Consider the following 26,315-nt stretch of genomic DNA (forward strand, 5'->3'; position numbering starts at 1 on the left):
GAATATACACAAACACATATACATATGTATATGCAGTATATATATGTATGTGTGTGTGTGTGTGTGTGCGCGCATTTTTTGCCTATATATATGGGCACAAACCCACAACATCCCCCCCCCCGCAAAAATGATAAAATATTCGAGATAGATATATATATAGATAGATAGATAGATAGATATATTTCGAGGGCGGGTAAGAGACTAAACGGCCAGCAGTATATATACATGTACACATATTATATACATGTACACATGTTCGACGGCGTGGAAGAGCCTAACGGCCAGCCCGAAAAGGCCTCTCCCCCTCAGAGTCTCCGCCTCGACGCGGCCCTTGTCTCGGAGCCGGCCCCTGCGCATGGCGCTCCGCCCCTTCTCCTCCTCCGTCTCCCTTGGTTTCCGTTGCGAAGGAAGCGGCGTCGCCGGTTGCTAAGATGGCGGCTGGGCGGCGGCGCCCTGGAGCCGGGCGAGGGGCTTCGGCGGGCGCTTCTGAGGCGGCGGGGAGGGCTCGCTGGAGCCCCCCCGCTGGGCGCTGACGGGGATCCCGCGAGCGAGACGAAGGGCGGAGAGCGAGGGCGAGAGACGGAGAGAAAAGCCAGAGAGCCGCTGGGTGTGAAGATGGCGGCGGCGGAGGGCGGCTGAAGGTTCGGGGGCGCGTGGATGGAGCCTGGCGGAGGCGCCAACGGCAACGTGATCGGCGGCAACGGCAGCTTCTACTACTACTCCAGCTACGGGCGGGCGCCGGCGGCAGCGGGCGGGAGCCAGGCCGCCTCGGCGTGGGAGGCCGAAGGCGCCGCCGAGCCCGCTGCCCCCGGCGCGAGGAGGGGCGTCTCGGAAAGCGCCCTGCCGCGGGGCCTCGGCCGCCGGGCCCTGAGCGCCTTGGGCCCCTCCACGTATCCTCCTCTCAGGGATGGAGAGGCCGGGGCTCCTGTGGGGCAGGAGGCGAGAGGGCGGGAAAGAGGCGATTGTTGAGGGAACAGGTGTGGCGCTCAGGCCAGGGAGGACAAAATTTGGCCAGCCGGCCCCCTAAATTGTTCTTATTTTCACAATAATTCATTTTGGTACAGTTGCCTCTCAGGGGTCTTCTCAATAGGCTCGCTGAAACTTCACTGAAATGCCATAACAACAACAACAACAACAACAATAATAATACCCATCTCCAGGTACAGGGTGGTATATAAAGGCAATAAATAATAAAATTAAAAAACAAGTTGGTTTTTTATTATAATTATTATAACAAAAACAGAAGTTGATTTTGTTGTTGTTGTTATCATCATCATCATCGGGGCTTTTTTCCAGAAAAATAGATGCCAGTACTCAACACCATTAAGTTGTCACAGTAAGTACCATACTTTTTAACAAGAAGAAGAAGAAGAAGAGATGACGGTACTGTGTACCCTTGAGCACCGGGGGGGGGGGGGGGAGCACTGAAATGAAAAATAAAAAAAGCACCTTCAAGAAATTCAATGTGGGCTGGGTGTCTAGGGTTTTCACTACAATTTCTGTTATCTTTAACGTCATGATCAGAAATCTAAAGATTCTCCTTGAAAGAGACTTATCAAAAGAGCGTCACGAGTTGCTAAAGGATCAAAGACTGTTTCGTAATCGAGCACGAAAACATTTTCTAGAAACAAATAAAAGGAGGAGGTATGTAAATGTAAGGCATGCTTCATATTTTAGTTGTAGTGGTAAATAATTGTTTGTGGGACGGAGTGGTTCAAGTTATTTTGAAAGGGCAATTGGTACAGCCCCTCAAGAAACCCTTTTGCGACAGCTACCTGCTTGGAGCAAGGTACTTGAGAGGGTCATGGCAGATGGGCTTCAGGTGTATTTGGGGAGACATACTATTTAGACCCATTTCAATCAGGCTTCAGGTCCGTTTGGGGCATTGGTTGGTTCTTTTCATTGATCAGCTGTGTCAGAAGATATACAGAGGGAGCATAGTCTTGTTAGTCCTACTGAATCAGCAGGTTTTGATAGTTGGACCACAGTTTCCTCCTTCATTGGCTCTGGTGGGCTGACATAAGAGACACTGTGAAATTCTTGATTCTGCTTCTGGCTGAAAGACTGCTTCCAGGTAGAGGCTTCAGCTTAGCCTGATGGCAATTAGGTTGTGGGAGCCTGCAGGGCTCTGTTCTGTCCCCCATCTTGTTTAACATATACGTAATGCTGCTGAGTGAGCTCATCAGGCGATATGGAGCATACATAAGTATGCTAAGGATACTCACCTAGTGTCTCTTCCTACCATCTAAATCTGGAGAGGTTCTGCTGGTGTTAGATCAATGACTGGAGGCAGTAATGGGCTTGATAAGGGCCCATAAACTGAAAGTGAATCATAACAAGTCAGAGGTCAGTATTTACACCATTTAAACTGTCTGCAGACAAACGTCAGCTCCCTTGGCCAGTAAAGCAAGATGAGTGCCTCAACCCCAGAGTCGTTCGCAACTGGACTTAACTGTAAGGGTCCTTTACCTTTACCTTTAATGTCCAGTAATTGAGTAGATGGCCTATTCTGGCTGGGGTTACATTTGTTCTGAGGAAACAGGTGCACATTCTGGAGTTGCTGTAAAATTAATCTCTGTCACTGGAAGCCCAAGTGGCTTGGAGCTCTGATACCAGCTATGGTCATTCCTGGACAGGGATAGTGTGGCTACAGTGATCACGCTCTGATAACCTACGGAAAGAGCAATGACAGATTTGCCAGCAGAGCACCCAGTTCCGAAGAGTCTACATTGCCTGCCTGTGTGCTATTAAGTTAATTTCAAGTGTTTAATGTTGACTTGAATGAAGTAGGAAGGATCCAGTTACCACAGTGCCTCCCTCTGTATCCCCCTACCCAGGCCTTACGATCAGCTGAAGAAGCCCTGCTGCTTGTTTCATTGCTGTGTGTGATTCATGCCTCTGTGACTTAGGAAAAGGCCTATTTGATGGTGGCTCCCTGGCTGTGGAATGCTCTTTCACTTAAAATTTGACTGGTGCCTATATTGACTGAATTTTGTTGAAAAGTAAAAACTACCTCTTTAGCCAGGCTTTTAATGAGGTAGGATATGTTAGGCCACAGATACATGGAGGAAAAGTAGTAGTTGTAACATTTATGGATTTTATATCATTTGAATGTTTTATTGCTATTTGTTTTATTTGCTACTTGTTTTATAATTGCAATACCCTGCCCTGGGATCATTTGGTTTGCTAGAGTAGAATAAAAATGAAGCAAATGAATAAAATACGGTAATGTTCAAATGATACTCTTTAAACTTATAATTTATAAAATGCTGCAGATTAACTGAGGTCCTAATCTAACTATGAGTTTCCAGTGTGGCCATGAAAATCTAAGAAGTAGGAAACCATGGCTTAAAGTTTAAATTAAATATAAATTTCTTTCAGGATAGGCAGTGTGGCTAGAATAAAGGTATTGTAATCATGCCTAACACTTAAAGTGGTGGCCTTCTGAGATAAGTGCTAAACTAAATCATACCTGGAAGATTGAGTATCTTGTTTACTTCTTGTTACACTCCTCCTTTGCCCTGCTGCAGTCAAGAAATGTTCAGAGTTCATTAGTTTGCACAATGTGAAATAGTATACATTCATGTAACAATAGATTCCTTGAGTCAGTGTCTGTGTTATGAACTGCTGCTAGTATTACTTTCTGACATGATACTCTTCTTAGTACAAGAGGCACTTGGTACAGATTTCAACAAGCAGGAACTTGCAATAAATCACAGATTTAGAGAGGGAGTTAAAGAATAGGGGCAATGCAGTGGACTTATTTTTATTAATTAAAATAGTTATATCCTGCCTTTCCTCAAGGGAGCTAAAGGTGGCTAACAACAATAAATTAAAATGATAAATACACAAGAACAATAACACCCCCCAAAAACAGTAATGAATCCCACCCTGGGAGCACTTGATTTAATGAAAAAAGTTGTAGCTTATCCTCAACACAGACCCTATGTCCAAACAGTCACCAAGAAGCTGAAGAATAGGGAGGCACATTCTACCTGATAGGAGGTTGATGGAAAACTCGTCTCCACTTTGTTGGAATTATTTGTACATAGAATAATTTATAGTTTTCAGGTATTATATTCTTTCACTGTTAGAAATCAAGCTTCTATGCCAAACAAAGAAGTAAATCTCCCCTGGATTCACAAAGCCCCGAAGGAACAGAATATACACTTTAAAGTATATATGTTATCTCTTGCTTGGTGTGCCAAGAAATTGAATAAATCTTTCTAAGAGTACTTTTTATTATAACAGTAAATCTTTATACGTTTTGAATGCAGCTTTTCACTCATTAATACAGACTTTTCTGCTAAAAATCTGAAAGATTATTTGTTCTTTATCCTGGGGGTGCCACATATGCTAGCAATCAGATCTAGTTACTCCAAGGTAGCTTATTACTTCATTTCCCAGTGCTCAAAGGTGAGCTTGCGGATACCAAGAGGGAAATCAGTGATTGTCATGTCAGGGAATGGGTATTTAAGAGTATGTGTGTGGAGACAGAGATGGGGCGGCAAGGTCTGTGCATTCAAACATGCAAGTGGAGCCAATCCACACTCTTCCTGGCACATGCCAGGAGAGAGGTCAGGACATGACAGAGTTTGAAACATGCTTCTTAATATGAATCACTGATGTATTTGGACAAAGAAGGATTTAAGCAAAATGGTGTGAGCCACTTACCATGGTGATTATTTTTATTGAAAGCTGTAGTTGTTTTTACACAGAGCACTTGAAGAAAAATGGAAGGACGTTGAAGAAAAAGAACAAAAATTCAGAGAACAAATTTTGCTGCAGAGGAAACTGAAACATCAGGAAGCAACTGAAAGGTTCCAGCGTGGTCATATTCCACTTTCACAACGGAAGAAAGTAGAAGGTTTGCATATTGCAAATGCAGCTATATCTATAATTCTTGCATTATAATGCGTGTTAGAAATAGTTTTCATTCCAGATTAGTATCTGTCAAAAAAACCAAATATTGCAATACCTAGGGGCCATTCCATAAGTGTATATTAAATGAACAAATTATCTTTTCCTTTTAAAAAATAGTTTAAAAAGTGAAATAATGTTATAAAAAAAAAAAAAACCACCATGCCCACAATTATGTTGATCCTGCAGAATGCGTTATTGTAAGCTTAACTTAGCCATCTGAATAGCCAAAAAGACCAGGAACAATATGTGCTAGACAATGAGAAATATATATAAACAGGAGGAAGTCTATAATTTTCATAATACTGTTTTAGTGTGCTGACTGACCCTTGGATTGTTGGGGTTTTGAGTAGTGGCCTCCTTACTGCTACTTCTGTTTAATCCCATGTATGCTCTTGGTGGAGCCAATGCAATGCTTTTCATACTGTGCCCACCAGCAATGCGTGGTGTTGGGTAGCCAGGAAAACAAAGCGGCTGCATCTTATCAGCTCCTTCTGCCTACCATTATGCACTTGCCTAACCAGGTCTTGGTCTCTGCTCCAGCAGTGTAGCAACCCCCACCTGGGGCAGACCAAAGTTGTTGAGTTTGGTTTTTTTAGGAAAGTTGTTGAGCTTTCAGGGGAAAGGTGGCAGAAAGAAGTAAGAAGTGCTCTGGCCATTTTTAGCTCTGGCCACAGCCTCTGCTTTCTGGTGGGGTTTTCCCATAGATCATTGGATGCAAAACAGCTGGCAATCCCTGATCTAGTAACACAGTTGTGAGCACAGAAATAGGTTTCCAAAGGCAGATCTACACTACTGACAGTGTAAAAGGCTGCTGTGCTTTGGGAGCACTGCATCTGTGATGCAAGTTTGGCTCTCTAGCCTAAGATTAGCTGTGTCAAAACTGACAATTTTGACTGAGCTTTAATTTTGGGAGAGTGCAGTGCCTCTTCAATGTTAACTGCAGCAAAGAGCAGTAATTTTAGGGGTGAAGAGACTGTGCAATGTGGAAGACTTTGAATCTTGTGATAATATAACCACTGGCACATGTATTACATAATGCTGACTTTGATTCCATGATTCAGCCTGCAATCGATTTCATTTCAGTTTTTCTGCATTTTTGTATGTGATTCTTTGCCTTAGAAACCTGGGTGTCCTTAGGTAGGGGGGTGTGTAGAATGATGCTGAGCCTTTACTGTTAGTGACCAGGATTGCAAACTGTTTAAACTCATTAATTTCAAATTACTTTATGTATCATTGAAGTTGGTTTCATACGTGAACAAACTTCATACTTCATTACTGGGCAGTCCTATGAGATGTAATACAGTAATTTTGTATATTTCAGGGGTTTTTTAGTATTTAAATACAGGATCCCTATTTCAAACTTGTTTTTGATGACACAGCATAACTGTTGTGAACAATTCACAAACACACGTTTGGTTTTGCTCCAGTCTTTATAATTCTCATGAATTATAAAGTACTCTCTCAGGGGCATCTAACAGTTGTAAGCACAGACAGTCTGATGTCTCAGTCAACTTTCCAAGGTTGAAACTATGTGATATGGTATTTCACTTAAATATTCTTCTCCACTCAGGAAGTCATGAGTGCATCACCTCCGATTCTCAGTGGATGTTTCCTATCCACTGATCAAATGAAAGACAAAAAAACAGCATTGGTAACTTTTGATGGTTAACAAATTAATTTCATTGTGTGTGCCTGTTTCATCATAATTAATTATTGAATTAAAGGAAGCCACCCATGAATAATATTATTGATATAAATATCAATCAATACCAGGCCATAGCTCTGTGGCAGAATGTCTGCTTTGATTCCTTTTGGTGTACCAACCTCCCCACTGCACCAAGGATTCCCTGCCCGAGCTGCTTCAGGTCGTGGCGGATGTTCTCCTGGAGCCACCTAGCTTGGTCGTCCTAGGGGATGTTAACATCCATGCCGACACAACCTTACAAGGGGCCGCTCGGGACTTCGTGGAAAGCATGGCCTCCATGGGGCTGTCCCTGAATAAGTCTGGCCCAACCCATAGCCGCGGACATGCCTTGGACCTGGTGTTTACCTCTATGGATGTTGGTGATCTGACACTAAGTAAAAGTGAAACGAAAGAAGTGCCATGGTCAGATCACTTCCTGGTGCAACTGGACTTCTCTGCGACCCATCCCCTCTACAGGGAGGTGGGACCAATTCGGATGGTCCGCCCCCGCCACTTAATGGATCCAAATGGTTTCCAGAGAGTGGTAGGGGATGCTTTATCCCATGTTGATGGCCTTTCAGCTGATTCCCTGGTGGCCCGCTGGAATGTGGAGTTAACCAGGGCTATTGACTGTTTGGCTCCGAAGCGCCCTCTCCGATTGCATGGAGCCCGGACAGCCCCGTGTTTTTCCACGGATCTGAGGGCAATGAAACAATCGTTGAGACGGCTAGAGCGCCGGTGGCGGATAACTCATTCCGAATCTGACTGGACACAGGTTAGAGTTCAACGTCGAGCCTACCAAGTGGCGATAGCGACGGCGAAGAAGAATTTCTTCACCGCCTCTATTGCATCTGCAGAAAACAACAGCAGGAGACTTTTTCAGGTGGTTCACAATTTAGCGGAACCACCTGCAACATCAGGGCCCAGTACGGGCCACATGTTCTCCTGCAATGATTTTGCAAAGTTTTTTGCAGATAAAATCGCTCAGATTCGGGAAGAAGTAGACTCCACTGTGGGAGCAGGGCCGGGGCAGGAGAGTGTTAGAGTTTTGTCTAGTCAAGTTGAGTGGGATCAATTCCAATCTGTTACCTCCGAGGATGTGGACAGGCTGCTTGGATGAGTGAAACCAACCACCTGTCTCCTGGATCCTTGCCCATCCTGGCTTATAAAAGCTAGCTGGGAAGGACTGGGTGATGGGCTTCGTGGGGTGGTGAATGCTTCCCTCCGTGAGGGAGCCTTCCCAGACCCACTGAAAGAGGCGGTTATTAAACCGCTTCTTAAAAAACCATCTTTAGATGCGGCCACAATGGCCAACTATCGCCCAGTCTCAAATCTTCCATTCTTGGGCAAGGTGATTGAGCGAGCGGTTGCTGAACAACTCCAGGCACGCCTGGAAGAAGCGGACCATTTGGATCCCTTCCAGTCGGGATTCAGGCCTCATCATGGGACTGAAACTGCCTTGGTTGCACTGGTTGATGATCTCCGGCGGGCTAGGGACAAGGGTGAGAGCTGTTTCCTAGTTCTGCTGGATCTCTCAGCGGCGTTTGATACCATCAACCATAACATCCTTCTGGACCGTCTTGAGGGGCTGGGAGCTGGGGGCACTGTCATACAGTGGTTCCGCTCCTTCCTCCTGGGCCGTGTTCAGAAAGTGGTGGTGGGGGATGAGTGTTCAGACCCCTGGGCTCTCACTTGTGGGGTGCCTCAGGGTTTTGTCCTCTTCCCCCATGCTTTTCAACATTTACATGCAGCCGCTGGGAGAGATCATCAGGAGGTTTGGGCTGGGTGTTCATCAGTATGCAGATGATACCCAGCTCTACCTCTCTTTTAAATCAGAACCAGTGAAGGCGGTGAAGGTCCTGTGTGAGTGTCTGGAGGCGGTTGGAGGATGGATGGCGGCTAACAGATTGAGGTTGAATCCTGACAAGACAGAAGTACTGTTTTTGGGTGACAGGAGGCGGGCAGGTGTGGAGGAGTCCCTGGTCCTGAATGGGGTAACTGCCCCTGAAGGACCAGGTGTGCAGCCTGGGAGTCATTTTGGACTCACAGCTGTCCATGGAGGCACAGGTCAAATCTGTGTCCAGGGCAGCTGTTTACCAGCTCCATCTGGTATGTAGGCTGAGACCCTATCTGCCTGCGGACTTCTCACCAGAGTGGTGCATGCTCTGGTTATCTCCCGCTTGGACTACTGCAATGCACTCTACGTGGGGCTACCTTTGAAGGTGACTCGGAAACTACAACTAATCCAGAATGCGGCAGCTAGACTGGTGACTGGTGGCGGCCGCCGAGACCATATAACACCGGTCTTGAAAGACCTAAATTGGCTCCCAGTACGTTTCCGAGCACAATTCAAAGTCTTGGTGCTGACCTTTAAAGCCCTAAACGGCCTCGGTCCAGTATACCTCAAGGAGTGTCTCCACCCCCATCATTCTGCCCGGACGCTGAGGTCCAGCGCCGAGGGCCTTCTGGCGGTTCCCTCATTGCGAGAAGCAAAGCTACAGGGAACTAGGCAGAGGGCCTTCTCGGTAGTGGCACCCGCCCTGTGGAACGCCCTTCCAGCAGATGTCAAAGCGATAAACAACTACCTGACATTCAGAAGACATCTTAAGGCAGCCCTGTTCAGGGAAGTTTTTAACGTGTGATATTTTACTGTATTTTTGGTTTCTATGGAAGCTGCCCAGAGTAGCTGGGGAGGCCCAGCCAGATGGGCGGGGTATAAATAATAAATTATTATTATTATTATTATTATTATTATTATTTGAGTGCAGAAATGAACTGGGAGCCAGAGATTTTCTCCTTTGCATGGCCTGTTGGGTGCAGAAATTATTTAACTGCTGCATTTTATTTATATTACTTTTCAAAACAAGGGTGTACTTTCATATATATATTTTCTGCTTTTTATTTCATTACTAATATTTTTATGAATTGTTAAGCCACCTTTAATGTCATTTATGGCAGAAAGATAGCAAGCAATCTAGAAAATAATAATTTTGACCAGACATTTCTTATAGTCACTGCCCTCCTGTCCTATCTTTATCAGGGCTTTCTATTTCCACCTACCAAAAAACATCTACTGGCACAATCTACCAGGAAGTTTTTTTATATGGACCCCATTAAAATGAACTGGACTGAAATAAATAGCACAAGAAGGCTATCGTGGATTGTGCTCTTTTTTTGTCCCTTATATTGAATACTCATTGTTGCAATCACATATGCTTAATTCAGGGTCCAGTATCATTTGTAAATTTAGCCTTAGTTGTAAATACACTATCATTATCGGATGCCTCAAAAATTAAAAAAAAACTGTTTAGGAATTGCAGTAATTGTTGGTGCATTTAAATAAGTCAAGAGTGTGCGGAGTTTGCAAAGCCATGCTGTATGGGAACAACAAGGCAGAAGAAGTAGTTAAGGTCTGTAGTAGTAGAGGGCTGATGTGGACACAGTTTTAGAATTGTAGGAACTTTCTAGGGGTGGGGAACTATTCCTGAGTTTTTGTGTTTAAAAGCTTGACATTTTATTCAATATTTCTAAATGCCGTCCTTCTTTTTAATTCCTAGTGCAGAGAAAACCAGAACCTAAATTAGATGAGGCTTTTAAGAAAATTCAAGTAACAGGATTACATTTGTCACCATCCAAAGTCATTGGAAGGTAGATATTTTATTTGTTTAATTCAATCATAAAATTGCTGCAGTACTTGTGGGCGGAAGCTAAATGCAAGATCATATAAAATATGCTTTTCCTCATTCCCTAGTGAACAGTGTTGGGTGAGGGGAGGTCATGGGAAACTTCCCTTCCATTAATATCTGTAAATTAACGTATTAGAATCCAGGCCCAATTTTGGGTGAGCCTTCCTTCATTCAGCAACTGCCACATCAAATCCCATGTTGTCCAAGGTCCCCACAACTCTCCTAAGAAGCTTTTCAGAGGTGCAGGTAGCTGCAGGAAGGGGCAGAAAACTTGCTTTCTATGAAGAGGACACATATTTCCCCCAGAAAGCAAAGTAAGAACTTAATGGAGTATATAGAATGCAGCTAAATGCAACACCAGCAGAATCACTTTATTCCTAGTTTGGGGCAAATTTTTACTGAAATATGTTTTTCACAAGTACCTTCTATAGTACCTTGTAGCTACTAAATTAATTTTAGTGTGCAGAATGTTTCACTTTAGATGTAATTTTTTATTGTGAAACTTTTTGTGAAAGTAGTAAAAATGTAGCTGGAAGTGACTATAATGTTTCTTCTCTGCAAGAGCTGCTGACACAACTTCCTCAGCTACTAGAAATGATCCCTTTTCCTGGAAACAGAGCTCAGTGAAAGCTGGCTGTGATAGGATAATGCAGGAAAACAGTGGTTCAAACCCGGACAATTCCCAGCTTCTCTTCCAACAAAATCTGAATGAAATGCAGCAGCAACTACAAGAACAACATTTCAGCAACCTTCAGGTATGATGTCCTGGCAGTTATTTACATCCTCTTAAAGGTGCAATTCATAAACCATCTAAATAGGAGTACCTAATGTACCAACTTTTTAGACCCATTGCACCTGGTTCAGTGCCAGTTTAAGGATCTAGAAGCCCAGGACTTCTACCACCTTGAAAGGTAAAATAGCATGATAACCCCCCACACAAGTAGAACTTCACATGAAAAGACCTGCTTGGCAGGGGGTTGGACTCGATGGCCCTTGTGGTCTCTTCCAACTCTATAATTCTATGATTCTATGACATTAAGGTGTTAACGGAGTCTTCCTTATCCTAGGCATGTCACCCCTGTGAAGGTGCACATCACTGCTGAGCCAGGTGTGTTGCAGTATCCTCAGTTGAAGTTGCTGTTGCAGTTGCTCTATCAGTCAAAGAGCATCAAAATCCATTCACTGCTTATGTTTAGGTTTCTTTCAAGCAACTGTATTCAGTTTGGTCTTCTGCTTGAATTGCAAAGCAATACTATAAACAACTTATTTTTCTTTTGCATCGTTAAATTGCCACTAGGGGCCGCTGGGGGTTTTCTGGCAAAGCAGATACAATTTCCCAACTGTTGAAGATAATTAGCAGAAAGGGGAGTTGCTTATACAGTCAAACCTCAATTGTCGAACGTAATTCATTCAGAAAGCCCGTTTGGCTTCCGAAATGTCTGACGACCGAGGCGCGGCTTCCAGTTGGTTGCAGGAGCTTCCTGCACTCAAGTGGAAGCCGCGTTGGATGTTTGACTTCCAAAAAAGTTTGAAAACTGGAGCATTTGCTTCTGGGTTTTTGGCATTTGGGAGCTGAAACATTCCAAAACAGAGGCGTTCGGGAGCCGAGGTTTGACTGTAAATATGTAAGAGTTTAAACATACAGACAAATAAATGCTACAGAGTAACTACTGACATTGTTTCACTGTGGTGCTTTGCTTTGAAACTCACGTTTAATAAGCAAGGGTGAGTGGAAAGCAATAGTTGAATAGGCTGCTGTAGTCAGTCAAAATCATTGCAATCGACTGTACACCATATCTGTATACATTGTGGTCATTTGAAGTCTCACTTTGCGGTTTTACAAGTGTGGTAGGATTACAAAGATTCCTAAAATCCCCCCTTTTAGGGCATATAAAAAGGTCACTATGTCAGTATGAATATTGTTTCCTATTAATATATCCCTTTAAAATCAAACAAAATTTCAGTTCTAAACCTAATTCATTTCTAAACCAGAATATTGCTGTAATATAGTCACCACAGGGTTTATATGTACTTTTTTTGTGATTTTTGAGTTATAGCGCCTGCTTTCAAATAAAATTCAAGGGCCTGCAATAAAAATTACTGGGCTGATATCCAGTAATATTTTTTATCCCAAAGAAACAAGCTTCACTGGTTCTTAATTATAAGCAAGGAAGAGATAAGGTAAACTATTTTTATAAGACTTAAGCTGAAAACAATGAAGCAAAATCATCATTAGTTTGGATGCTATTGTGGTTTCCAACTATCTGATTCATTTCTCAAAGTGGTTCACAACAAATTTTAAAATACCTTTAAAATACCTTTAAAATACCTTAAAGCAGCAAATGCAGCACCGTACAGAAACCAGGGCAAATACAACAAGATGGTATTAATGGCTAGCAAAAGCCTGGAAAAACAAGTGGGCTTTTAACAAGCACACATTAGCACTGGCGCTTAACTTATTTTATTCCTGCCAGGTTGTGTATCCCAGGGGCTTTCATAGGTAATTTCTGTCTAAACTTGCAGCACCAGACATTTGAAAAAACATTCAGCTAAATAGACTGAAATTAGAGCTAGAAAAATCTCTGGCATGTGGCTGCCTATAAATTCGATATACAACTGAAATGAGTTCATCCCTGTGCAGAAGTGGCACCCAAAATGTGCGGTGTATGAGAACTTGCAATATTTTTCTAGCACTGAAAATCAGTGACCAAATAGAAGCTCCAATTAAGAATACTGGCTGTTTGTGACATTTTTAGAACACTTCATCCTGTGTGCATAATGATATTCTTACTTGCAGAGATGACTTGAAAAAAGATCTTTGAAATTTATCCTTGAAAAATTCTACAGTTTATCAAATTATTCCCAACTTTTTCCTTTTTGATTTGGTAGAGTGTCCACAAGGACATATCAATGTTTATTTGAAATGCAAACCTGAAAATCTTACTACTTTTCACACACAAAAACATAAGAACCTCCCTGATTTCCCTAATTTTCTCTTAAACTTTACCAGGAAGATGTGTCTTAGTGATATTTATAAGCTGTTTGCTTTTCTGTCTTAGGATTTTCATCAAGAAGTGAATGAAATAGCCCATACAGAAAGTGTTTGCAGTGTGGACAGTCTTGAGGCTGCAGATCCAAATGAAGGTTGCACAACACCCAGTGAAACATCTTCTTTATCTGCACAGTTGGATTCCTCAGTACACAATTCAGAGGAATTACAGACTAGAAATAAAAGTTTCTCTGATGAAACTGACATGACTTTTTCTAAAAATCAGCATGTAAATAATTGGCTTACAAATTTAAATACCTCAAATTTCCAGACAACCTCCCCCTTTCGTGATATTTTAATAAAATACAATGTCATACCTTCTGACGAGGACACATGCAGTCCTGATCAGAAATCATTTGTTCAAAGTAGTTCTGAACAAAGAGAGACTGCAAGAGATGCTTCTGATGAGAATCTAACCTTTGCACAAAATGAAAGAGAAGAGAAAAGTTTTCTGTCAAAACGTCCGTCTTCAGGCACAGAGGGTCCTGTAGCTACTGACAGCCCGGTACACGAAATAAACAAAGCTTGGGCTGTCCCTGATCCTTCAGTTGTTTCACTACAAGAGAGAAATTCTCAGCTTCCCCAGAACAGAACCTCATCAGCACACGTCTCCTGTCAACAAACAGCAACCCCTTCGGTCTTTCCTACTGCCCCTTACAATAACAGCTTCTCAATTAATTGCATGGAGAAGGGAAATGATCATTCAGCAAGATGTACTGAAGATATAGACTGTGTGGCAAATGCTAAACATGAAAAGGTTGTAGCATCTTTGTTTGAAGAGATGTGTAAAGGCTGTATAAATCAACAGAACGCTAATGGAGATAATGAAATGACTAAAAATAGTTTATCTATGTCTCATGAAGATTCCACTGCTAATTTATCTGATCTTGACCAACAAGGGAACAACTCCAATGAAGAAAAAGTAGTGAAATTTCCAAAAAGCATATTGAAAAAAGAATCTAAGTATGAACTTAGCAATTTCAAGGCAGTGGTTGTCAACAGGGGGGTCAGATTTGGGACTCAGCCTGTGATTCCTAGAGACAGTGTTGAATTGGCAAAAATGAAAGGGAAAGATGCAGAGCAAAAGAACTGTAAAAAACTTAGGTGGTTTGATGAAATTAACAGAGCAGTGGGTGATGAAAAGCATTCAGAACAAAATATCATTGAAATACCTCATGCACAGCCCAGATCACCTGGTTCTCAAATTAGAGCTGCCACTTCTAGAACTAATGTTAGAAGCATTCCCGCTTGCACTCTCAATTCTGTTTTTCCAGAATATCTCCAGGAGAATTCTCAGGCATCTGCAAAAATTGCTACTGTTAAAGACTCAGATAATGGGATGCAGAATGCTTTTGTATCTAAAGGATATCATGTTGCTAGACAAGCATGGATGGCGCCAAGAGGTGAAGAAATACCCCTAATATATAATTGTGAACTAAAAAATCCCAAAAGCAATCCATGTAAAAGTAGAACGAAATTGATCAAAAGACCAAAATCTGCCAAAGCCACATCAACTTTCACAACTAAAAACCGAAAGGGCACCATTATCCGACCACAGTCTGCTAGCGAAGCCACAAAGGTTATGAAAACTCAGGGCAAAATCATGGCACCTCACCCACCAAGTAAGCCCATACCAGGCAAAAAAATGGATGAAAATCCAGCAGACAGCGTGTGTCAGTCAGGAAATCTTTGGAAAGCTCACACAGATACTGAAAACAGTCATTTCTTGCCTGAAGGCCAAGATTTATGTTCAGATACTACAGATTCTCCATCTTCAGGTACTGCTTGCAATTCACAGGTGGCCACTATGCGACCTTCGTATAGCATATTTACCTATGAGCTGTTGAGGAAGAAAAAGGCTACTGGTCAAGCAGTTGCCCGGTGCAACAGCTTTCCAAAAGGAAACTGTGTGTACTCAGAAAATGGATTATGTCGAGATCGCACACCAACCGATGAAGAAATCACAGTTTTGTGGCAAGGAGTGCATCGTGCACTGGCTCAAAAGGATGGTGCTGCTGGTAAGATTTATGTGTTTTCACTGAATTAGAATGATTTATAAGATTGTATATTTGATAAAATCAGAACTAATAACAGAGGGCCCATTCAGAGGGACTTTGAAAGACGTTTAATTTCAGGCATATTGTGCCAATCTCACATTATCGTCAGAAATAACAAAAGGGCAGGAGTGTACTGAAAGAGAAAGACCAGACTGGACATACTTCCTTTCAAAACCAAGACAAAAATTGTTTCTAACAAGTAGTATTCTGCCCATTACTGGTTTTAGTCAGTCCCTGACCATGACATTTACAAATAGGTGTGACTAGCTCAGCCCTGATGTATGTGGATAAAACCACAGTGGATAAAACCACGGTGCCTTTTCTGACTGGAGGATAAAAGCTCCTTTAGAATTTTTAGTAGAGCTGAATCAAGCCATCTCCGATGCATCTTCATATATAAACAAGCCCAGCTCTGGGTTTGGAGGAGCCATGAGCAGGCTGCCCTCACCCAACCCAGCACCTCCCACTGTTTGGGCTCCCTGATGTTAACAATACTTCAGCCACCTCCTTCCCCCTCACAAGCAGGCTTATTTGGCAGTGGGCCTGCAGCCAAGTAGGTTATCTCTTCTCGACACCTGGTGGCTGCCATATTTATCTCCCAGTGTTGCTGACCTTGACTTGCCAAATGGAAGGAAGTAGCCATTTCCTCCCAGTACTTTTTAGCGCCAACATCACCAGATTAGCCCACTTGCAAGGGGAAGGAGAGGCTGACAACTACAGGAGTTCTCAGTGGCAGCAGGTACTAGAGGCAGTCCAGGCAGGATCAGTGGCGGAGCTTCATGCTCCGGCACCGGGGGAGGGCAGAGAGCAGGCAGGGCGGGGCTGGCGCGTATCCTGGGTGGGGTGCGCCTCCCGCAGGGGCATGGCACCCAGCACGGGTGGGGGGGCAGCTGCAATGGCACCCCACTAGGATCGCTCTGCCAGGGCTGTGCACTCCCCCCGCTCCCCTCTTCCTGGGCTGTGCACTCCCCCCGCTCCCCTCTTCCTCCGCCAGTGGGCAGGATATCAGCCCTGGTAACGCAAGCAGATTTCCCAGTATGTTGTAAATCTCAGCTCATCTGTAATTTCAAGGTTGGATTACTGCAATGAACTCTTTGTGGGGATGTTGAGGGTGGTCCCGAGGCTCCAGCTAGCATGCAACATGATGCCTAGGTTGCTTATGGGAGCAAACTGCCACCAGCATATAACACATTGCCTGTGGGATCTGCACAGGCTACCAGTCTGCTACAGAGCCAAGTTCAAGGTTTTGGTATGAACTTACTGTACAGTGGTACCTTGGTTTGCAACCATTTTGGATTACAACCACGGCAAACCCGGGTGTGTCCCTTTTTTGGAGATTACAACCCCCCCCCCTTTTATTGGGGGAGAGGCCCCATTGGTGAAAGCACACCTTGGGTTACAACCTGTTTTGTTTTACAACCGGACCTCCGGAACGGATTATTGTTGTAAACCAAGGTACCACTGTATAAGGCCCTATGCAGCTTAGGACTAGGTTACTTGAGAGACTGCCTTACTTACTACATACCTAGTAGCCACTGCATTTTGCAGGAGGATCTCTCCCTGAAGTTCCTAAAATATCAGAATCCCACTACACAGTAATTTGAAGCAGGTGTAGCTGTCACTGTTAAGTGAAAAGCATCGCTATTGAGATACAACAGGTGCCCACTATCTGGAGTTTCCAGAAACAACTGAATATGCTTTTGCTTCACTTTGCCTTTCCAGCTGGATGGCGGGGGGAACGTGTCTCTGCCTTGTGTGTTGTATTGTATTGTATTTAAATTTATTTTTACTTGTTTCACTTGTTTTATTTTATATTTGTAAATTGCCTGTAAATTTATCTGAAAGGTGATTTATTAATTCAACAACAATAATAATATTAGTAGCTGTTATCTGATATAACAGTTTGCTACTAATGAAATGTAAGTTCATTTTTGTTAATGACTGAGTCCTTTGGCTGTAATCTAACAGAGTCCTGGACAGTGTGCTTAAACCTGTGGTGCTTCAGTGATGAAGGGAGATTGGATGCGCCTTGAGTGAATGTTTAACTTACACATTCATACATTGATTTGGTCTAATCATCTGCTGGTAAATTAGGTCTTGCTGCAACTTCACCACACATGCCTTAAAGCAATTGGGTGAAATAATACAGTTGGTTGTAAAACACACACACATTCCTGACTAATTTCTGAACTGCTGAGTGAAGTTAGCCTGACAATATAATTTTTAAATCTTCTTGTGTGTTTTTCTTTTCTTTCAGGAGATTCACAACATGGTGTTACACTCTGTAATAATTCAAATAATGGTGACTTGCAACCCACTAGACCTAATGTGACTCACATCACAATTGATGGTGGCAATCTGATGGGCAGTATTAAATCAGGTGTCAGAGTGAATCCAATATTTGCTTCTCCACCAAGCAGTAAGGTTCCTCCTTTATCAAATTTTGTTGGGGGGGGGAGAGAAAACGAGAATATATATAGGCCAAATTTAATGAATCTTGAATAATAAAGCTTATACAGTTATATATGTATAGTTAAGGAATATCTTTAATCAATGAGCCATGTGTGAAGTTTGGATTGAGTCTGTACCCTAGTTTCAATTCTGCATTTTCCGCACTGGCAACTTTTTGAGAGTAAATACAGTCATACCTCATGCTACGTCCACTTCATGTAACGTTCTTTCAGGTTACGTCCCGCGGCAACTTGGAAGTACTGGAAAGGGTTACTTCCGGGTTTCGCCGCATGCGCAGAAGCACAAAATGATGTCATGCGCAGACGTGGCGAATCGCAACCCGCGTATGTGCAGACGCACCGCTGCAGGTTGCTTTCTTTTCATGTTGCGAACGGGCCTCCGGAACGGATCCCGTTCGCAACCAGAGGTACCACTGTAATGTAGAAGGGTACCTGGGATAGGCATGTATGGTTGTGGAACTTTCCTAAGTACTGAGAGTTCATATTGATAAATTAGAGTATGCTGGTATATTCTGAAGTGGTTTCTTCTATAGCTCACATGCTAATCGAGGGCTTTATTCATGAAAATTCTTTTGCACTTGTCTTTTCCAAACATTCCTTTATAGTACTATCAGCACTAGTATAATTTTTAGTATTTTTACCGCAAGAGGAAAATTAGAGAATTTGAAAATAAGCTAAATTAACAAATATATCTCTTATGTTTCCAAGGGGTTGCTCGGGAGCAAGCAGGCAAATATCTCCCTACTTGGCTGTAAAGATTGGCTTAGCTACCAAAATAAACTTGTATCAGTCCGGAGCACCACTCTCCCGTGGCTGACTCAATCGCTGGCAGAATCCGTGAGTGGGCGGTTCTTAAACTTCTTCCAACAAAGCAGCTCCTTGATGCCCAGTTGGCGCCTCCCCTCTCTGCGTGAATGCTTTCTGCGCAAAGAGGGCGTGGGCAGCGGAGGATCCCTTCCCTCCCCGCTTCTCCCAGGCAAGGAGTCCTGGGACCGCCTCGCCACTTCCGACTCCTGCACCTCCTCTCCACTGGAGCCACGTTTATTCTCTTCCGTTGAAGAGGAGCTACTTCCCACGATCCCTGGAGGCTTTCTATAATCCATCTGGCTTTTGCTCTCTCCATCCTGCACTGATGGCAGTTCCCTGACAATATCCTTAACTTTTAACTTCATTGATTTGAATTTGCTCCCATCAGTAAACTAAAGCTCTATTTAATTAATCTACCAATTAAAGTTTGCAGCTCTAGTTATAAACTAGCCCAAATGTTGACCCATAGCTAAGTGGTAGAGCACATTCTTGCCTGCTAAAGATTCCAGGTTCAGTCCCCATCATCTCATGCTAAAGGAATCTCAGATAGTTGGACTAGGAAAGCCCTCTGCTGGAAACCTAAGGCCCAAACTAGATGCAATGGTGGGAGATCTATAAATGGATTGTTGTTTTGTAAAGAGTAAATAGAAGTGGTTTGGAATAGAGCCATGGTACAGGAGGAAGTTTTTGTTGTTTTCCTCACAAGGTTCCTCAAACAACACACACCCAGAATTGTACATTTGTTCCATGAGGCGAAGCATATATGTACCATACAAGCAGGTTTGCCATCTATCTTGCTCAACATTACTGATATAATCCAAAAGTAAACTCAAGTTAACCATAACTTTTTCTGCATATTTATTTATTTGTTACTATGTTCTCCCTATATGTGTTCGAAGTGGCTTATAAACAAAAGATAACATTGAAACTAGAATTATAATTTAAGTATAAAACAATATAACAAGGGTGTGTTTTTTGTGGTGCTTTTTTATCCTTTTCAGCTACTTTTGCCATGACAAGACGAAAACAAAGTATTGAAAATAATGAAAATAAACGCAAGGCTCTTTTAGAACAGAGGAGACAAAAGGCAGCCTCTGCAGTATGGAAGCCCACTAGTGTCATACAGGTATATCTGATAAATTTTTGACTGAAAAATACCAAAAATTGCTGTCCTAGGGAAATGGATTCTGTATCGTGCAGTTAGAAAATTAAAGAAAATTAAAGAAAATTAAAATGTTCCTTCCAATAGAAAATAGATTCTACAGTTATCTCTAGACCTCTTGCTTCCACTTCTCTGATAAGGCAGAATGTAGAGAGAAGGTATTTTGTACGTTATAAAGGAAACTCTCTGGTGGAGTCATTTCACAAATAACTGTTCAGGTTTACTATATCCTAAATATACTTGCATATGTAACCTGTTCATGGGTTATCACAGAGCACTATGTGGGAATTGCAATCTATTAAATTTTTCTGCTGTAGTTCAGTATCACCACTATCACAGGTTAATGTCCTCCATAATACAGCGGCATATGTTATAGATCTGTGTGTGTGTGTGTTTTAAGGCTTTTTCATTATTTGATTTTCATTTCAGAGTAACGTTAGCACTTCTGGACCATGAAATGCCAGGATTTATTTTTTCAAGCAGTTTGATAATAAAATTCTTTTTTTTTTATAGAATACGACACAAGCTGTGAAGCGAGCACCACCTCATTGTGCAAATGATATAGTGCAAGCCATGGGTGGCATCAGTAATTCTGATGAAGGTAATACAGCATGTTTCAATCTGACTGTTGCTATGAATTATTATTTTAAGGTTTTTATTATAAACCTATTCGTTGCTAAGTATCATGTCCTTCCCAGTTAAGGAATATCTTTGAATTTTGCATATAAACTCCCATTTGTAGCTTGTAACAAGAAGGTGTTGTACATAAGTAAAAAAAAAAGACACAGCCTTAACACACAAGAGGGTTCCGGGTAGTGAGAAATGGTAAAAGGTTTAAGAGCAGTTGAAGAAAACCACAGAAAAAAGGCAATTTTTAAAAAGATCGGGTATCTGTCACGTGTCCATTTCTCACAGAAACATTATAGGAAAGTGATGATAGTCTTATGTCATTTACTTTCTGAATCAAAAGTGGGGGAAATATTTGGATGCACAGAAAAGGTGTATAAAAAAAGGTAAAGGACCCCTGACAGTTAAGTCCAGTCGTGAACGACTCTAGGGTTGCAACGCTCATCTCGCTTTACTGGCTGAGGGAGCCAACGTTCATCCGCAGACAGCTTTTCCGGGTCATGTGGCCAGCATGACTAAGCCGCTTCTGGCGAAACCAGAGCACGGAAACGCCGTTTACCTTCCCGCCGAAGCTGTACCTATTGATCTACTATTTGATGTACTTTCGAACTGCTAGGTTAGCAGGAGCTGGGACCAAGCAACGGGAGCTTACCCCATCATGGGGATTCAAACCACCAACCTTCCAGTCAACAAGCCCAAGAGGCTCAGTGGTTTAGACCACAGGGCGTCCTCAAACACAATTCTAATGTTGCTCGGATAGGGTCATGATGCTCTGTGGGAACAAATATAAATAAAATAATTTGTGAAAGATGCACAAATACATGTTGTTAGTGATGGAGAAAGGCTGTAAAAGGTGGATATTAAAACAAATTGACCCCAGGAGCAAATCCAGTTTTTTGTTTGTTTTCTTCCTAACCTTTTCTACAATACACATTTCTGTATTAGTTTCAGACAGTACTACACAGTTTATGCTGGCAGAAAACTTAGCAAACACATCAGCTACAGAAAGTGACATCTTGATTGATTTGGACACAGTTCAACCATACAAACAGACTACAGTGCTAAACAGACCTGCACGGCAAGGAATGAGTGCATTGTCATTTGAAGAGCACAAAGTTCTTCAGTCACTCGACCGCATTAATCAAAAGCTACTTAGTAAGTAGTCAGCAGATCATGCTATGAAATTCACCAGGGTAGTCAACTCTATCAATGCAACTCTCTGCCTTTCTTCTTGGTAGTAGGTTCCACTGAGATCAGTAGGTCTTCTAGTAAGTGCACATAGGTTTGCAGTTTAAATGTAAATAAGCAATACTGCCAGAATAATCATTTCAGCTTTCAGCTGTGTTGTCTCCCAGTTTTCTAACAAATATACCATGCAGTGGCATAATAATTATTTAGTTACAAGGTTATGCGATAGTGGAACTGCTGTTCCTAGATGCTTTATTTAGCTTACAGTACAGAAGATGGGAATGTGACAAGCTACCTTTCATTTCCCTAGTCAAATAGTTGCCCCCATTTGCAGCCATATGGTATGTATGGAAGAATCGCATGGCAAGGCCGGTTTTTGCACATAAGCACTTTAAAGCAGATTGGAGCCTCTGTGAAGATGGTAGATATAGGGGAGTTCTCTAGACATGAGGACTCCCATACAACTATAATTGGGGCATTTGTTTGGTCAAGCAAAAGTCCATTCTTTTCAAAGACAGAGAACATCCAAAGTTGCTTCAAACCTTACAAATTATCCAATAACAGGTATGAGCTCAACAATTTTCTATCCTTCTTGCCTCTCTCTCATGCTTTAGGACCAGAATGTTTTGCTACTCACACTCTATTTCAAACTCTGTTTTGATTTATGACAGATCTGAGATTAGGCAGGGGATATTGATGGAAGGAGGAGATAAGAAGTTCAGAATCCTTTGTCACTTGCTTTTGAACCCACCCCTTTCATAGGACAAGCTACCTCATTCCACAGGGTAGCCCATCAAATGATGGCCGCCAGACTTAATTCTGAAAGGGGTGCCTACCAAGTGGAATTGGTGGAAGAGTGCCCCTGGCTACAGTGCCACCTTGTTCGTGGATCCAAAAGTACTACATGCCTGCAAACTGAATAGCCCGAAAAAGCTGAGCTGAACGCTTGAGAACATAAAAGAGCTTTGTACCAGAAGAGTTCATATCTCATTTCCCACAGTGGCCATTCAAGTGGCTTTTGGAAGCCCCCAAGCAGGGGTTATTGCTGTGCAGCAACTAGCACTTAATGCCCCACCACTTCTGAGGATAGTTTCATATACCGCCATGAATTGTAGACATTTATAGACCTCCTCTCTACAAATTTGAAATTAAAAAATAAATATGAAATAAAATTAGTGCTTCTGCAGCCCTGCAAAGGGAGCAAAAACTGTAGGTAACATAGAGTCTGTATTATTTACAATCTGAAGGGAGAATAAATTATTGTACACCTTGTTTTTCCCCACCATAAACTTGAAATTTCTTATTTTATACCATTTTAGATGTCCATGAGACCATGAAAAAAATCCCATCCTCCACAAATGTTTTACAGACTCTTTCCCCTTTGGTAAGCATACCCATTTGCTCTTCCATTGTAAAATGCATATGAACAATATGTTGTTTGTTTATGATAAAGATGCAGCAGAGATCATCATCCACTTGCACTCTTTCAAAGACATATGGTTGCCTGCTGTCTGAACCAAAATTCTGGACTACATGGATTTTAATCTGATCCAGCAAGATGTGTTCATCTAATATCCTGTAATAACTGTGTGCTAATGCATGTAACAGTGTCCTGGATGCCTTTTTTAAAAAAGAAAAAGAAAAGAAACAAAGCTGCTTCAGGATGGTATGCGAGAATTTAAGGCAGAGAATAGACAGGAGAGATTACTTAATACTTTTCCCATCTGCCATTTCCCCATTCCAATTTCCCCCCAGCTTAGTGGCTCCTCTGCAAAGGAGGCAACTGGAGAGCCATCTCAGACTTGCAATATTTGAACAGACCCAAACCTGGTCTCTGTACCTCAAGACTGAGTCCCTGTAAATCTTAGCAGAATCTCAACCCAACTGCCTATTTCTTTAGCTATTAATGAAACCCCAGAGAGTGATGCTTGTCTCAGCCAACATTCAACATCCTCCAGTAGCACTTCAGCACCTCTATCCTAGAACTATTTGCTACCCCTCTGAATGTAAAGTACTCCATGCCAAGGTTCATTTTGAACAGGGTGGAGGAATTCGATCCAGCCCACTTGCCCTAGATGAAAGGCTTCCTTTAATTAAGCCTTTCCTCTTGTCCCTCTCCATTCAAGACTCTTGAGAAGGATAAATGGGGAAGAAGCCTCAGTCATCCTCATAGCCTCTCAATGGAATGGACTCCCTCGGGAGGTTGTGGACTCCCCTTCATTGGAGGTTTTCAAGCAGAGGTTGGATGGCTATCTGTCATGGATGCGTCTCCACCGCCATTATTCAGCCCAGACACTGAGGTCCAGCTCTGAGGGCCTTCTGGTGGTTCCCTCATTGCAATAAGTGAAGCTACTGGGAACCAGGCAGAGGGCCTTCTCAGTAGTGGTGCCTGCCCTGTGGAACACCCTCCCATCAGATGTCAAGGAAATAAACAACTATCTGACTTTTAGAAGACATCTGAAGGCAGCCCTGTTTAGGGAAGTTTTTAATGTTTGAAGTTTTATTCTGTTTTTAGCGTTCTGTTGGGAGCTGCCCTGAGTGGCTGGGGAAACAGCCAGATGGGTGGGGTATAAAAAATAAAATAAAATAATTATTGTTGTTATTACTATTATTATTATTATTATTACTATTACTATTGCTATTATTATTATTATTATTATTATTACTACTACTACTACTATTATTTTATTATTATTACTATTACTATTATTATTATTAGTTGAGATTCCTGCATTACAGGAGGTTGGACTAGATGACCCTCAAGATCCCTTCCAGCCCTCCAGTTCTATGATTCAGTGGTCCAGAAGATAGGTTGGCCACTTGTCAAATCTCAAAGACCCACTAAGAGCCTAGTCCCTTAGTCTACCAGACATTTTGTCTCTAGGTCTGTTGCACCCAGATTCTGTTTGGCTACACTAACCCACTTGGTGACTGAATAACTGGCTGTACTCAAACAAGGTGCCTGCTACAGTATTTTCATCCAGGAAACCTTAATGTTGCTTCAGGTCTATCTGTACTTGGGCTTGAAACCTAGTTCCCTATGTCACCGGGTCTTGGCTCTGGTATCCAGCATCTCAAAAAAAGAACATACACTGCTTGGAACCTATCCTTACCTCCATCAGTTCCAGAGTGGAGCCACCATCCTTAGCCTCTTCAACTGTAAGCTGCAATTATGAAGACCATGAAGATCACTGTTAAGGATAAATAACAGTCTTAGTGGTTCTTCTTTCAGTGGCTATAAAAGGGTGAGGCGGTGAGAGCCTTGAGAACTCTACATACCGTATTTATTCCAGAACAGAGAACCTGTGCCTCATCAGCAAGCTAAGGTGGAGATAAGGATAGGTTCGCAGGAGCTATCAATGCTTTTTTATATGGTTAAGAGTCACTACACAGAGATCTAACCTTCGTTCAGAAATCAAACTCAGTCTCATATCCATCACAGCAAGATAGTCTATTAGGCTGATTAATATCCTACAGTCTTTTAAATATGTCTGTAGGGAGAGGAGGTTGTTTTGTTGTTTTGTTTTGTTTTGATTTGATTTAATTATTTACTTGTGTTTTATTTTGTATTTTTTTATCCCTGATACCTTTTGATGAATGGTGGTATATAATAATAATAATATATTGTCAGAATACTTTAAGCTGCTTGTGTTGTGTTTTCTCTTGGTCTTCCAGGTTTCATCTCCCTCATACATGGACATCATCCCTACCATGCAGAGATACAAGAGCACATCAGGTGACCCTCGAAACCTAACGCAGAGAAGATACTGATTTGGTCTAACAGAGGCTATTGCACTGGGATCTATTTTAATATATTCTCAGCTGCTATCTTTGTAACATAATTATTTGCAACATGCCTTAAATGCTATTAAAAACAACTCAAACAAAATAAAAGATGTAACGCAAGTATTGATTGCTTGTTACCTAGTTTACCTTTAGGGCAAAATATAATTTTTTTTATATGCACTTTATTGTAAAATATATTGTATTTTTTTAAAAGAATGGAATACCTCACTTTTAAATGAGTGCTGTTGTTTATAAATTTACTGTACATTTTTAATTAAAAAGAAAAGAAATTATTTTGCTATTGATTAAAAATTATGTATAAGTTCATCTCCCAACTTTATTGCTTTCATTAACTGCTAATAAATTTCTACTACATTTGTAAAAGGTATGTTGTAGAAAATGATAATCAATTATCTGCAGAGCTAACCAGGTTAATAGTTTCATAATGGTTCTACTCCTAGATTCAGAAAACAATACTTTAAAGTCATAACAATGATAGTTTGCTCAAGCGGCTACTTACTGCATCTCTCTACTCAGTGTCCTAAAAGAAAAATGATATGGCTCACTGAATAACTTGAAGATAACTGAACAATGGTGAAAGGTTTTGGAACATCACTTGTTTCAACTCCCATAAGTTTTACTGTTGAAATTTACCCTACATTTTCAATCACTTTTTAAAACTTGTTTTTATTTCAACATGTCATTTTTTACATGTAGGTATATTCCTGAATGAAGCAAACATATATTGTAGAGTCAGAATAGATGTACCAGTGTGTGAGAGGTTTTATCCCAATACAGGAAAGGATTGCAATTGGGAATCCAGGACTCTGCATGACAAAGTGAGAAGCCCTGAAGGCTTAAGGGTTTTCATGAAA

The 26,315-nt window shown here is 41.9% G+C and overlaps 1 protein-coding gene across 3 annotated transcripts; it reads left to right on the plus strand.

The window, feature by feature from the left end:
• The first annotated feature begins 266 nt into the window (after nucleotides 1-266).
• Nucleotides 267-25,560, plus strand: CEP126 (centrosomal protein 126). 3 transcript variants are annotated; one of them, XM_081001817.1, is made up of 12 exons: nucleotides 282-890; nucleotides 1,525-1,644; nucleotides 4,719-4,867; nucleotides 10,165-10,255; nucleotides 10,856-11,048; nucleotides 13,353-15,360; nucleotides 17,657-17,818; nucleotides 19,679-19,803; nucleotides 20,353-20,440; nucleotides 21,412-21,621; nucleotides 22,974-23,038; nucleotides 25,330-25,560. In XM_081001817.1, the coding sequence occupies exons 1-12, from the start codon at nucleotides 658-660 to the stop codon at nucleotides 25,423-25,425; spliced, it is 3,540 nt and encodes a 1,179-aa protein (XP_080857943.1). In that variant the 5' UTR covers nucleotides 282-657; the 3' UTR covers nucleotides 25,426-25,560. The 3 variants fall into 3 exon arrangements, with proteins under 3 accessions (XP_080857945.1, XP_080857944.1, XP_080857943.1); XM_081001818.1 differs by lacking the exon at nucleotides 21,412-21,621 and having other exon boundaries at nucleotides 279-890; XM_081001819.1 differs by lacking the exons at nucleotides 10,856-11,048; nucleotides 17,657-17,818; nucleotides 19,679-19,803; ... (2 more) ...; nucleotides 22,974-23,038; nucleotides 25,330-25,560 and having other exon boundaries at nucleotides 267-890; nucleotides 13,353-13,551.
• The last annotated feature ends 755 nt before the right edge of the window (nucleotides 25,561-26,315 follow it).

The sequence above is a fragment of the Podarcis pityusensis genome (assembly GCF_964106645.2).
Source record: "Podarcis pityusensis genome assembly, chromosome: 4".
In the NCBI taxonomy this organism is placed as follows: Eukaryota; Metazoa; Chordata; class Lepidosauria; order Squamata; family Lacertidae; genus Podarcis; species Podarcis pityusensis.

What these genes read in the sequence shown, in the direction of transcription:
- CEP126 (XM_081001817.1), top strand. Translation starts at nt 658, where the DNA reads ATGGAGCCTGGCGGAGGCGCCAACGGCAACGTGATCGGCGGCAACGGC. An exon ending in CATTAATCAAAAGCTACTTA is followed by an intron (nt 21,622 to 22,973) that starts GTAAGTAGTCAG and finishes ATACCATTTTAG; the next exon opens with ATGTCCATGAGACCATGAAA. An exon ending in TACAGACTCTTTCCCCTTTG is followed by an intron (nt 23,039 to 25,329) that starts GTAAGCATACCC and finishes TTGGTCTTCCAG; the next exon opens with GTTTCATCTCCCTCATACAT.